The sequence below is a fragment of the Phodopus roborovskii genome, unplaced genomic scaffold (genome assembly GCF_943737965.1).
Source record: "Phodopus roborovskii unplaced genomic scaffold, PHOROB, whole genome shotgun sequence".
NCBI lineage: Eukaryota > Metazoa > Chordata > Mammalia > Rodentia > Cricetidae > Phodopus > Phodopus roborovskii.
This window is the reverse complement of record NW_026126571.1, coordinates 23,319,121-23,331,073: the sequence shown is the minus strand read 5'-3', so window position 1 is coordinate 23,331,073 and position 11,953 is coordinate 23,319,121. Positions and strand designations below refer to the sequence as shown.

Genomic DNA, 11,953 nt, shown 5'->3' with positions numbered 1-11,953 from the left:
CGCGCCCCGTGAGAGGTGGTGCTTAGCGAACCCCGCCACTGCGCGGCCCAGCCCCGAGGCCCGGGGCGAGGAGGTGGGCGGAGCCCGGCTTTGGCGCGCTGGGCGACGCACCGCGGCCTGCGCGGCCCTTCCTGCCTCCCCTCAGGAGACCCCCGAGGCGCCACGCCGCGGACGGTGAGTGGCGCGCACGCCGCCCCCCGCAGGACGCGTTCCCGGCGGGCTCCGCGCGGCCTGGGCGTGGGCGGCGCCTCCCCTCCCCCACGGCCGAGCTGCCCGCGCCCCCTCCCCTCGGATGTGGCTGAGCTGAGGCGCGCAGCCGGGAGACTCTGCAGGATCGGCGGCCCGGAGCGTCTGAGCGGTCAAGTCGGTGGCTTTGCTTCCTATGTCGCGCGTGGCGGGGGGGGGTTAGGATGCTCTAGGCGCCCGGACTTGGCGGGGAGGCTGCGGGCCCCGCGCTCCGCCGTGGGCCCAGTGCTGCGGGGAGGCTGGCGGGGCCGGGCCGCCGCGCCGCGCCGCGCCGCTGCACGGGGGACATTGTACAGTGGTGCGGAGAGGGAGGGAGAGCGATGACAGCTGCGGGGACTCCAGACAAAGCGCGGGGCTCCCCTCCCCCAGCCGCGCCGCGGGCCCGCACGCAGAGCGTTAGCGGCTTTGCCGCCGCGAGGCCCGAGGCCCCGAGCTGCGGCGCGCTCCCAGCTACGTGGCCGCCGCCGGAGGGGGAGGCGGGGGCTGGTGGCGCAGTGCCCTTGAGCCCCCGCCGCCGCCTTTGTTTCTCCCCGCGGAGGCGCTGACCACGAGGCCCGCGCTCCCGAGTGTGTGTGGGGGGGGAGCGGGCTCCCGGCCTTGGCCTGTGGAGGAGGGAAGGGTAGCGCGAACGGAGGAGGGCAATTCCTTCCAGCTGAAACGGAGGAGGGCAATTCCTTCCAGCTGGATCAGTACTTAGCGGGCTTGAGGCAGGAGTATTGCCTGGGTGGAAGCCCATACTCCCCCCTGATAAAAAGAAAGAAAAAAGAAAAAGGCCAGGAAATAGGACTGAGACGTCTTAACTGTTTTCGTTTTCGTGATTGATGAGGAGGGCTTCTGAAGAAGTCAGGTTGGAATTATAGGAGCTCCTGCGACTATGCACAAATCTAGAAGAAAAAAAAAATCTTAGGATAAGAATTAAGTGATGATGCCCGATTTTGAAACAGAAGATTGCCTTTTATACAAAATAAACATTGCATTTGTTACAAATAAGATTATCACCAAATAAAGTTGTCTGAGGTGCCAGTGTGCATCGTAAGGTTATCATTACTAACTTCAGTAAAGCACTAATGTACTCAAGTATGTAACACTAATGTTACAGAAACCGAGAGCTGTTTCCCTGCGTTTTTTGTGTAAAGTATGCAGACTGAAATCCACACAAAACTCGTATTTGCCTTGTGTGTCATGAAAATTTAACTGTCATGCATTTTTTTCTTGTAATAGCTCTTCAAGTCTTCGATTTAAAAAAAAAAAAATGGCCTCCAATAAAACTACATTGGTAAGTTTGTGAAACCCCCAGAAATGTAAGAATCTTAACTGAAGAATTCTTTGTTCTTTAAAAATTACAACTAAAAAGCCTGTAAGGTGGTGGTGCACGCCTTTAATCTTAGAACACTAAAAGCAGAGGCAGGTGGATCTAGAGAGTTCCAGGACAGCCAAGTCTACACAGAGAAACCCTGTTTCCACGCAAAAAAGCAGGACATCATTGTGCATGACTTTAAGCAGGAGCAGGTGAATTGCTTTGAGTTTGAAGTCCAGCCATTTACATCCATGCACTTCCCAGCACTCTGAAGAAAAACTGAGTTAATTTTGAAATATTTTTACTGGCTTTCCTTAAGGAGGGTCACAATGTATCTTTTAAAACCCAACCTTGGGAATATGTAGTACAACTTTAGCTTTATGTTCTTCTTTTGAGATAAAAATGCATATTTGGGGCTGGTAAGATGGCTCAGTCCTCCACCCAAGGAGAGGTAGAAGGGGAGAGAAAAGACTCTACAAGATTGTTCCCTGATCTCCATTCAGGTGCTTCTTACTACCCCATGGTAACATTTTTAATGAACTTAATTGGGGGGGGGGTGCTACATGGGGAAATCTCTAAAAGTCTTAGTTGATTGGTATGATCACCTTAAATCTGTGCTGAGTTTTCAAGACACTAAGTCTTCATTAATGCAGAATTTTACAAAAGACGCTGCACAGAGTGAATCAAATGTAACCACTGCATTGTAATGCCATGATCAAGAATTACAAACTGTGTCTAGGAATGAAAGAACAGTAGATCAATTCTGTATCTTTGAGCAATTTCCTGACTATTGCTAAACCCATTGTTTGTATTCTTGGGTTTTACCGCAAGTTAGACAAATTTATAAAGACATTTGTTTATTTTTGTCAAGTTATAGTTAAAAAAAAACCATAAGATTAAAGCTGGGTCAGCTGGACAGTAGTGGCACAAGCCTTTAATTCCAGAGGTAGAGGCAGGCAGATCTCTGAGTTGGAGGCCAGCCTGGTCTACAGAGTGAGTTCCAAGATAGTCAAGGCAGTTACACAGAAACCCTGGAGGGGGAGGCTACTCTGGTTCTGATGGTGTATGTTTGTAATCCCAGCATGTTGAGAATCTGAAGCAAGCAGGTTGCTGTGAGTTTGAGACTCTAAAATACTAGGTTAGTCAGAGCTGTATGGCAAAACTCTGAATTATAGATACTTGTAAAAAAAAAAAAAAAGAAATTTACTATCACAATTCCTATATTCTAATGCATTGATCACAAACATATGGAGGCAGGTATTAGCACCTAAGTAAAACAAAACTTGATTTTGATCTATATAGTTTCTTCAGTTTCTCACCAAAAAGGGCAAGATGATTTTTAATTTGTGCTGTCATTATATTGTACATGACTTTTAATGCTCTGAAGAATCAACTACAATCTGCTATCTGAAGCCTATCTGGTCACTCTTGATACATAACCAAAATAGAGGTTAAAGCCCTAGTGATAAAAAGCCCGAGTCATGGGCTCTGTGTTTCGCTACTTGCCTTTAATCGCTAGGCAGAGACAGGTAGATCTCCATGAGTTGGAGGCCAGCCAAGACTGTTTTCACATAGAAACCCTGTCTGGAAACAAAAGGCCTTACTCATCTGGGAAATTCACAGGGTGTTTGTGTGGGTATGCCCCTATATGCTAATAGAATTAAATATCTTGGTGGTCTTGGGGTGCTGTTGCCCCCCCCCCATCCTTCATTTGGTAGATGGTTTTAGTGACTAGGCAATTTCAGGGGTTTTGTTGTTGTGGTTTGGTTTGGTTGATTTCATTTTTTAGGTAGCACCTGTGCACACTATAAGCTAGTAGCACTGGGAGAGGCTGAGTCAAGAGGATCACAGCAAGTTAAAGACTAGACTGGGCTACTATCTCAAATTTTTAAAGAATTAACAAACAGCACCATTGTGGAGATGAAATGATTGAGCATACTGTGTTGGAGTTTTGTGGTGCTCCACAAGGACTTGTACTGAACCATCTCAAGGTTTTAAACACTTAGTTTCACTCCTTTTACAAGGCTGCTTATGTGCTGAGAAAACACTCATGATTGGTATTATACCCATCCCACCCCCGGAAAGAAAAGATGTTGGGTTTTGTTTTTTGTTGGGTTTTGTTTTGGTGACATGGTTTTCGTCCATATCTCAGGTTGACCCTGGACCCCCATGGTAATCAGCCTGTTTCAACTCTGAGTGCTTGCTAGTAAGCTCATCATGTCCCCCTCATGCCCCTCTTCAGAGTAAATTAGTCAGCTACCACTTAAGATTCTAGGTTGAAACCCAGGAAGTAATTTTCCTCCCACTTAAAGAGAGAAAAAAAAAAAATACCATTTTAGACTCCTATGGTGTTAGTATTAGATTTGAGTGGTCAGGAAAATTTTCTACATTCAATTATGGGGAAAGACTCTCGTTCTTTTTAGTTTATTCATGGTTGAGATTAAGTTGAGAATAGAACTTTCATTTTGCAGTTTTTATTTTTGGGAAATTTTAAATTTCATTGGGAAAGGGATGTCTTAGAGCTGCAATTTTAATAATAGGTCTACTCTGCTACACTTAATAGGACCTATAATTTAGTGGGGTGTGGTGGTACATACCTATAAATCCAGTACTTGGGTTGTAGAAGCTGAAGGATTGGGATTTAGGGTCTTCCTTGGCTACATAGTGAACTGGAGGCTACCCTGAACTATATGTGACCATGTGTTTGTTTTCTTTTTTACTATCATGCTTCATTTTTCGTTGGTCTTTATTGCTGTGATAAGACACCATGACCCAAGGCCATTTACAGAAGAGTTTATTGAGGTTTACAGTTTTAAGAGGATGAGTCCATGACCATCTGCAGCAGGCATGGTAACTGAGACTCTTGAGTTTGATCTAGAAACACAAGGCAGAAAGAGTGATGTAAATGGGAATAGCATTGGCTTTTGAGACCTCCAAAGCCTGCATGATATGCCCTCCCCACCCCACATACCTCCTCCAACAAGGCCACAGGATCCTCAAACAGTTCCACTACCTGGGGACCAACCATTCAAATAAATGAGCCTGTAGAACCATTTTCATTTAAACCACAACTACTAATACTTCATTCTCTGTCATTGTCTAGTGTTTTTTATTTGTCACTATGTTGAGATTAAAATTGAGTGTCGATCTTGTAGAATGCTGGAAATAAAACTGGAAAGGATAAGGTTATTTCTCAAATTTTTTTATGTTGTTTTTTAATTCTGCCATTATGGTGAAGGGTATGGTGAAGTATAAATCAGTGGAGCAAAGCTTTTGTTTTATTGTCTACTGACTTTTGGGGGGGGTGGTATCTGCCCTGGGTCACAGAAGTTTAAAGGGGGTGTTGTTTTTGTTGCTGTTGGTTTTTATTTTTTCCAAAAAGTAAAAAATTGTGTCAGATGAATAAACAATTTGGCCATAAGATGTACTCAAGGTTTTTTTAATTTTCTTAATTTCTCTTTTGTTTTAGCAAAAAATGGGAAAGAAACAGAATGGAAAGAGTAAAAAAGTTGAAGAGGCAGAGCCTGAAGAATTTGTTGTAGAAAAAGTACTGGACCGGCGTGTAGTGAATGGGAAGGTGGAGTATTTCCTCAAGTGGAAGGGGTTCACAGAGTAAGAAACTTCTTATGGTTTTTGTTTTAAGCCAGGTTATTTCATGTAGCACAGACTAGCCCTGCACTCTTTCCTTCTACCAAGTGCTGGGATTATAGGTGTTCACCATGCCTTATTTATGTACTTATTTTTTTGTTCTGTTGAGACAGGGTCTCATGATTACCAAGCTGTTCTTGAACTTGCTATATGGCCAAGAATAACCTTAAACTCTGATCTTTCTGGTTCTGCCTCCCCCCGTGAACAGGCATGAAACAACACATCTGGTTTAAGTGAACCTAAAGGGTGAATCCAGGTTTTCATGCATGCTGGGCCAGCACTCTTTATCAAGTACACCCTTACTTTAGTACCTGTAATTATACTTAGAAAATACTTCAATTTTAGCTTAAATATTTTACCAGTTTGCCCAAAGATCTGTTTGAAGTTAGTTTTAGTTCCAGAATTTTCTTGTTTGTGTTTTATTTAAGGCTTAGGGGGTCTGAAGAGGTGAGTCAATGATTAAGAGCATTTGTTCTTACAAAGGACCAGGGTTCATTGCCTGGCACCACATGGTACCTCCTATATTATCCATAACTCAAATCCCAGGGTATACAGTGCTACTTTCTGATGTCTCCAAGCACCAGCCACACGTATGGTGCACATGCACACATATGTGCCGGGGGGGGGGGGGGGGGACGACGACGGACAGACACACAAAAATTAAATATAGTAACAGTTGAAACCTAATATTAGAGTTTAATGTATGGCTATCAAACCAAACAGAAAATTAAAGCTCACTAGAGCATAATTTTTTAACTAGCATGCAAAGAACATATAATACATGTTGTAATGGATTCTCGTTCCCTCTCAATCTCTCCCACCTCCTACCCCAGTCTCTTTGCATCTTTCACATCCTAATGTGTTCTTTCACTGACACATTTTATTTAACACTGTATTAAACTTTGTACTAATTTAAATATTTATAACCAAGAGCCTAACATTTACAGGATAATGTATTTATAGTTTAGAAGACAATACTGAAGATAATGCTAAATTTGAGACATCAGCCCTCCTCCCAAAATTAAGCTTTGCCCATGTTACAGTCTCAGCAGGCCAAGTTATTAGTTCCAGATGTTAGTGGCACCTGGTATCACTGAAATCATTCCATCTAGCTCTATAAAGATATTTGTGGCCAGAACACAAAAGTCTATCCATTGGTACGGGGTGACCATACTTCTCCATACTTCTATATTTGTGAGGTGGTACTCACGTCACAGCTCTTCTGAAAGACACAAGGGACTGGTTACTTTGGCTTTGTGCTAAGGCAGGAATTGGCAGTCTCTTCTCCCAAAGCATCTATGTGGCTGTTTTAGGTTTTATGGGCCATTGGTTTGTCTGCATGAGCAGCATAAAAACAACAGTAACTAATACATTAAATGGGCATGACTGTTCTGATGATAACTTACAAACCTTGCCTGAAATTAATTTATTTTCATTTCTTCCCAGCCTTAATTTTTTTCTTTTTTTTTTTTTTTTCCTTAAGGAAAAATTTGAGCTGGACATGGTGATATAGTACTGTATGTACTTCCAGCTATGAAAGCTGGGGCAAGATTAGGAGTTCCTAGGCTACATAGTAATAGTGTATCTTTTTTAAAGGGGAGGGGTTGTTTTGATACTTTATGAACCATACAACAGTCTTTTTTTTTTTCCTCCCCAACCTTTGTTGTATATCATTTTCCCAAATTGAAGCCCACCAAAAAATTGAAAACATTTCACATTCGAGGATGTCAGAATCTTTATTTCCAAGCATCGCTGGAGATCCCAAACCTAAGCATAAATAAGGAATTGGGAATCACTGTTTTTAAAAATTCTTCTATAATCCCAGCATTGAGAGTTCTTCACAGTCAGTGGTACATAATACCCTGTTCCTCTCCCCCTTAAAAAAGTCATTTTTGAAAACTCAAGGGGTTGGGATGTAAGTCAATTGTAGAGTGCTTGCCTGGCATGCACAAAGCCTTGGGTTTGATCCCTAGCAGCAGTGATAGAATGCACTTTATTCCAGTACTTTGGGAGGTGGGAACAGGAGAATGAAGTTTTGAGGCCACCTACGGTTACATGAAGTGAGTTATATATGGAGCAGAAAAATACTAGTATTGATTGTCCTGGAAGTCAGGTTCAACTGCCTTTGAGGTTAAAATACCATAGTATAGCTCACTTAGGGATGTGGAGAGGGGTGTGAAAGGAAACTAGACATTTTTAGATAATAGAGGGACTAGAAAAGCATTTCTTTCTAGTATTATTCTACCATAATCAGTGTTTGTCATATAGGAACTTTTTTTTTTCCAGATAGCTGTGAGCAGGTCCAGGTAATGGCAATGTTTAATTGAATCAACTTTTTGTTTTCTTTAACTGAACACAGTGCTGATAATACTTGGGAACCAGAAGAAAATTTAGATTGTCCAGAGTTAATTGAAGCATTTCTTAATTCTCAAAAAGCTGGTAAAGAAAAAGATGGTACAAAAAGGAAATCTTTATCTGACAGTGAATCTGATGATAGCAAATCAAAGAAGAAGAGAGATGCTGTAAGTATAAAGTATTACCCATTAGGCTGGGTCTTATCAAAAGTTAATGGCTTGAATTTTAATTACTTTGAATCTTTTTTCCCCCCAGCTGGAATATTTTTTACTTAGTTCATATTTATTTTATTTTTTTTAAATTAGCTTCCAAAGTGATGGTTTTTGTTATGGGATTTTCATACATAGTTATTATTATACTTTGTGGTAATTTGTTTCCCTATCCCCTCCCCTTTCTGGTTAGTTTACATTTGAGGGTTGGGTTAGATGCAGAATCTCATGTAACAGAGAATGGCTTTAAACCACTCATCCTTTACCTCTGAGCTGACATTGTAATTACAAGTGTTCACCACAGTGCCTGCTTAAAACTAGAATAGGTTAGGTGATTTTTAGACAGGGGTTCACCGTGTAGTCCTGCTTGGCTTTGGAGTCATAGAAACCTGCCTGCCTTTGTCTCCTGAGTACTACAATTAAAAACATGCACCGCCATGCTCAGCTAAAACTAGAATCCTTTTTATCCTCCACATGTTTGGATGGGTGTGGGTAGGTGGGTGTGTGTGCGTACATTCTTGGTGTTCTCGGAAGAGTGTCTCAAACCCTTGGGACTGAAAGAGTAGCAAATGCTTCTAACTGCTCCAACTCTAGAATATTTTTTAAACTCCAATTAAAGAAACTTCATAGTACCATTCCTGGCACAAATAATGTAACTTCTACCCTTACCTTTAAAAACAGATTGAATTTACCCTGTCTATTGACCTAGTGTGATAATTAAAGGAAAAATCTTGATGCTGGATTAGCCTTGGTCTCCAAGCATGGCAGCAGACATTAAATTATAAAGGGCTATGGACTTAAATGCAGTCATTTGTACTAGGTATCAAGAATTTTGCATATAGGTCATTAACCCTATTACCAGCCCTGTTAAGTCTAGATAGTGACCCAGTTGTGTAGATGAGAAAACAAGATTACAGCATATACATAGGGGAAGCAGAAGTTCGGTAGTAATGACTAAGCTATATTGAACTAGCAGTGTTCTAGACAGCTTAAATCATAAACCTATAATGTAGGGACTAATTGTTTTTCATAGATGATTAACTTACACAAACTCACGAACCTTCAAAGAGATAGAGTTGTTTTCTAACCCAGTCTGACTCCAGAGACTCCTTACATCAACATGAAACTTAAATAATTTTAATGTACTGATATCATCGGTTCTTAAATACACTCCAAAGTTAGTAGGCTACAATTACCAACATTTGTTTTGCTTTAGAAATGGAAAAGCAGCCAGCTAGAAGCATGGCTTTAGTTTCTCTAGTACTAGGGAAGTAGAGGCAGGCAGATCTCTCCCAGACCATTTTCGGGCTGGAGAACTGGCTCAATGGTTAAGGGCACTTGCTGTTCTTCCAGAGGATCCACTTGGTGGCTAACAACAATCTGTAACTCCAATTCCAGTAGATCCAACACCCTCTTCTGACTTCCATGGCACCAGGCACACACATGACATTCATTATACATACAGTCATACATGAAGAGTAATACACTCAAGTGCATAAATCTTTTCTTTTTTTTTTTTTTTTTAAGAATAACAGTTTTAAAATACTGGTAATTAAAGAGCACAGTACTCTAGTAGAAACCCCTAAGTTCAGTTCCTAGCACCTATGTGGGTGCTCAGAATTGCCTGTAACTGTAGCTCCAGGAGATTCAAAGCCATACTTCAGGTACACAGAAAAATACATAAAATTTTTAAAAATAACAATACCAAAAGAAAAAAAAAACTAAACAAGAATAATGGTTTAAGACCAGAACTGATTGGAAACTGGGCATGGTGGCATTCACCTGTAATCGAAACACTTGAGAAGTAAATTCAAGGTCATCAGCTACATAGCGAAATTACATACAAGCATGCATATGAATAAATACCATGTTGTGGAAAAGTCTTTTGGTGTCTAAAAGACAGGACTGGGCGTGACAGTTCATACCCACAATCCTAGCACCTGAGGGACTAAAGTAATAGAATTGCTTCAAGACTTTGAAGTTAGTTCAGGCTTCTGAGACCTTGTCTCCAAAATAAGATGAGACAGTCTTATATAGCCCAGGCTGACCTTGAATCTAAGTGCTGGATCAATTCCAGGGCTTCATGCCACCAGTTTTGGCTTGCTGTGATTATATTTAAAAAGAAGTGTGTAAGTAAAAACAATCCCAAATCAGATAGCTCAATAGGAGACCTTACAAATTGTTCGTGTGTGTGTGTGTGTGTGTGTGTGTGTGTGTGTGTGTTAAAATAAGCAAATAATTTATACTGAATTTCTAAAAATGAGTTCATTGGGTTTTACTGTTGTTTTGAGATAGGCTTGATAACTAATTTGTTATTTTTTGTTTGGTGGTGGTTGTGGTTGTTGCTGCTTTGAGGCAGGGTCTCTACATACCAGGGCTGTCCTAGAACTTACTGTGTGGGCCAGGCTGGTCTTAAACTCAGAGGTCCACCTACTTCTGCCCCCCCCCCCAAGTGCTGGGATTAAAAGTTTGCATTATAGTGCCCAGCAATAAAAACTAACATTACATTAGAAATGTTAATACTCAAATGTGTATATGCACCACATGTGTGAAGTTACCACAGATGTTAGCAGAGGAAGTTGAGTCCCCTAGAACTGATGATTGAGGTGGTGGTGAGGCATCATGTGGGTGCCAGGAACTGAGCCCAGGTTCTCTACAAGATGAAACACTCTTAACCACTGAGCCATTTCTCTAGCTCTTTGGCAGTTTCTTATATGTATATATTTTAGGCCATGATCTTGTTATGTAGCGCAGGGTGCACTTAGAATTTATGCTCTTCCTTAATACTGAGATTATAGGCTTGTGCTACTATAAGTGGCTATATATTGTTTTTGTTTTTCATTAGGGGGATGGTTCTTGAACAAATTTAACTAGCCCAGGCCAGCCTTGAACTTACTATGCCTCTACCTCTAAAGTGCTAGCTTTGTAAGCATTTACAATTTAATTTCTAGAGTGTATACTTTTCTCAGTATGTTGCTACATACTTGTAGTTTTATAGTCAAGAAATTGAAACAGGAGGATTGAAAGTTTGGGACTAATCTAAGCTACATAGTAAGACTTTAATTTTATCTTATTTTTTAAGAAAAGGTCTTGTCTAGTAGCCCAGGCCTATCTTAACTCTTGATCCTCCTGCCTCCAGCTACCAAGTGCTGGACCAAGCAAGCCCAGGATTTCTTGCATAGTAGGCAAACACTGCCGATAAACTATAACTACAATCCCAGCTCCAAGTATGTTTTCCTATCTAACTTGGGTTCTCTCTCTCTTTTTCTTTTTTTGCTGTAACTTAGGTTCTTATTCTAGTTGTTCCTATCCCACTGTGGGTGTAAATGATAAAGTTGTAGTTCATAAAGAATTCTCTATTTGTTGTGTGGAAATATTTATGCAGGCTATTACTTAACCTCTGAACAGGCTGACAAACCAAGGGGTTTTGCCAGAGGTCTTGATCCTGAACGAATAATTGGTGCCACGGACAGCAGTGGAGAATTAATGTTTCTCATGAAATGGTAAGTGCAGGGGTAATTGTTTTAGGGTGGGTTTTTTGTTTGTTTTTAGCTGTGTGTGTACACGCATGCCATAAGTGAAGGTTAAGAAACAAATGCATAGCCTCTTTTGAAAAGTGTATTAAAATGTAACCATACTATCATGCAACCCCTAATAGCACTAACATTTATTTTTATTCAACTATTTATTGAATAGAGCCCAGATGACCACGCAGTTTATAACTTTTTTTTTTTCTTTTTATCCCTTCACAACAGGAAGGACTCGGATGAGGCAGACTTGGTGCTGGCAAAGGAGGCAAATATGAAGTGTCCTCAGATTGTCATTGCCTTTTATGAGGAGAGGCTGACTTGGCATTCTTGTCCAGAAGATGAGGCGCAATAATTGTTTGCATTTTTATATATATTTATATATATATAAAATCTGAATCTTGGGTTTTGAATTACTAGTGTAGAAAAATAGCGTTCTAATGAAAATCGAGTTTGATATGCTGGTTTTGAAAGTATTGATAGTAGTTGGGATATTTTTGGTTTTTGTTCTGCGTCAAAAGACACTGATTCCTTTGGGCAAATAAAAGCTTTCTGTAGTTGCTTCCTTTCACAATAGAATATTTGATACCATGTTGTATTTCCTCAGCTTTGAAGAACAGCTTTTCTTAAACGCTGGGGAGATCTTACAGTCAGTAGTCAACCAGAACTTA

The 11,953-nt window shown here is 41.1% G+C and overlaps 1 protein-coding gene across 2 annotated transcripts; it reads left to right on the top strand.

Moving 5' to 3' along the window:
• The first annotated feature begins 43 nt into the window (after positions 1–43).
• Positions 44–11,780, top strand: Cbx3 (chromobox 3). Of its 2 annotated transcripts, none has more exons than XM_051202848.1 (6): positions 44–174; positions 1,468–1,522; positions 5,013–5,155; positions 7,551–7,713; positions 11,164–11,258; positions 11,511–11,780. In XM_051202848.1, the coding sequence occupies exons 2-6, from the start codon at positions 1,499–1,501 to the stop codon at positions 11,635–11,637; spliced, it is 552 nt and encodes a 183-aa protein (XP_051058805.1). In that variant the 5' UTR covers positions 44–174; positions 1,468–1,498; the 3' UTR covers positions 11,638–11,780. The 2 variants fall into 2 exon arrangements, with proteins under 2 accessions (XP_051058805.1, XP_051058807.1); XM_051202850.1 differs by lacking the exon at positions 44–174 and adding an exon at positions 230–363.
• The last annotated feature ends 173 nt before the right edge of the window (positions 11,781–11,953 follow it).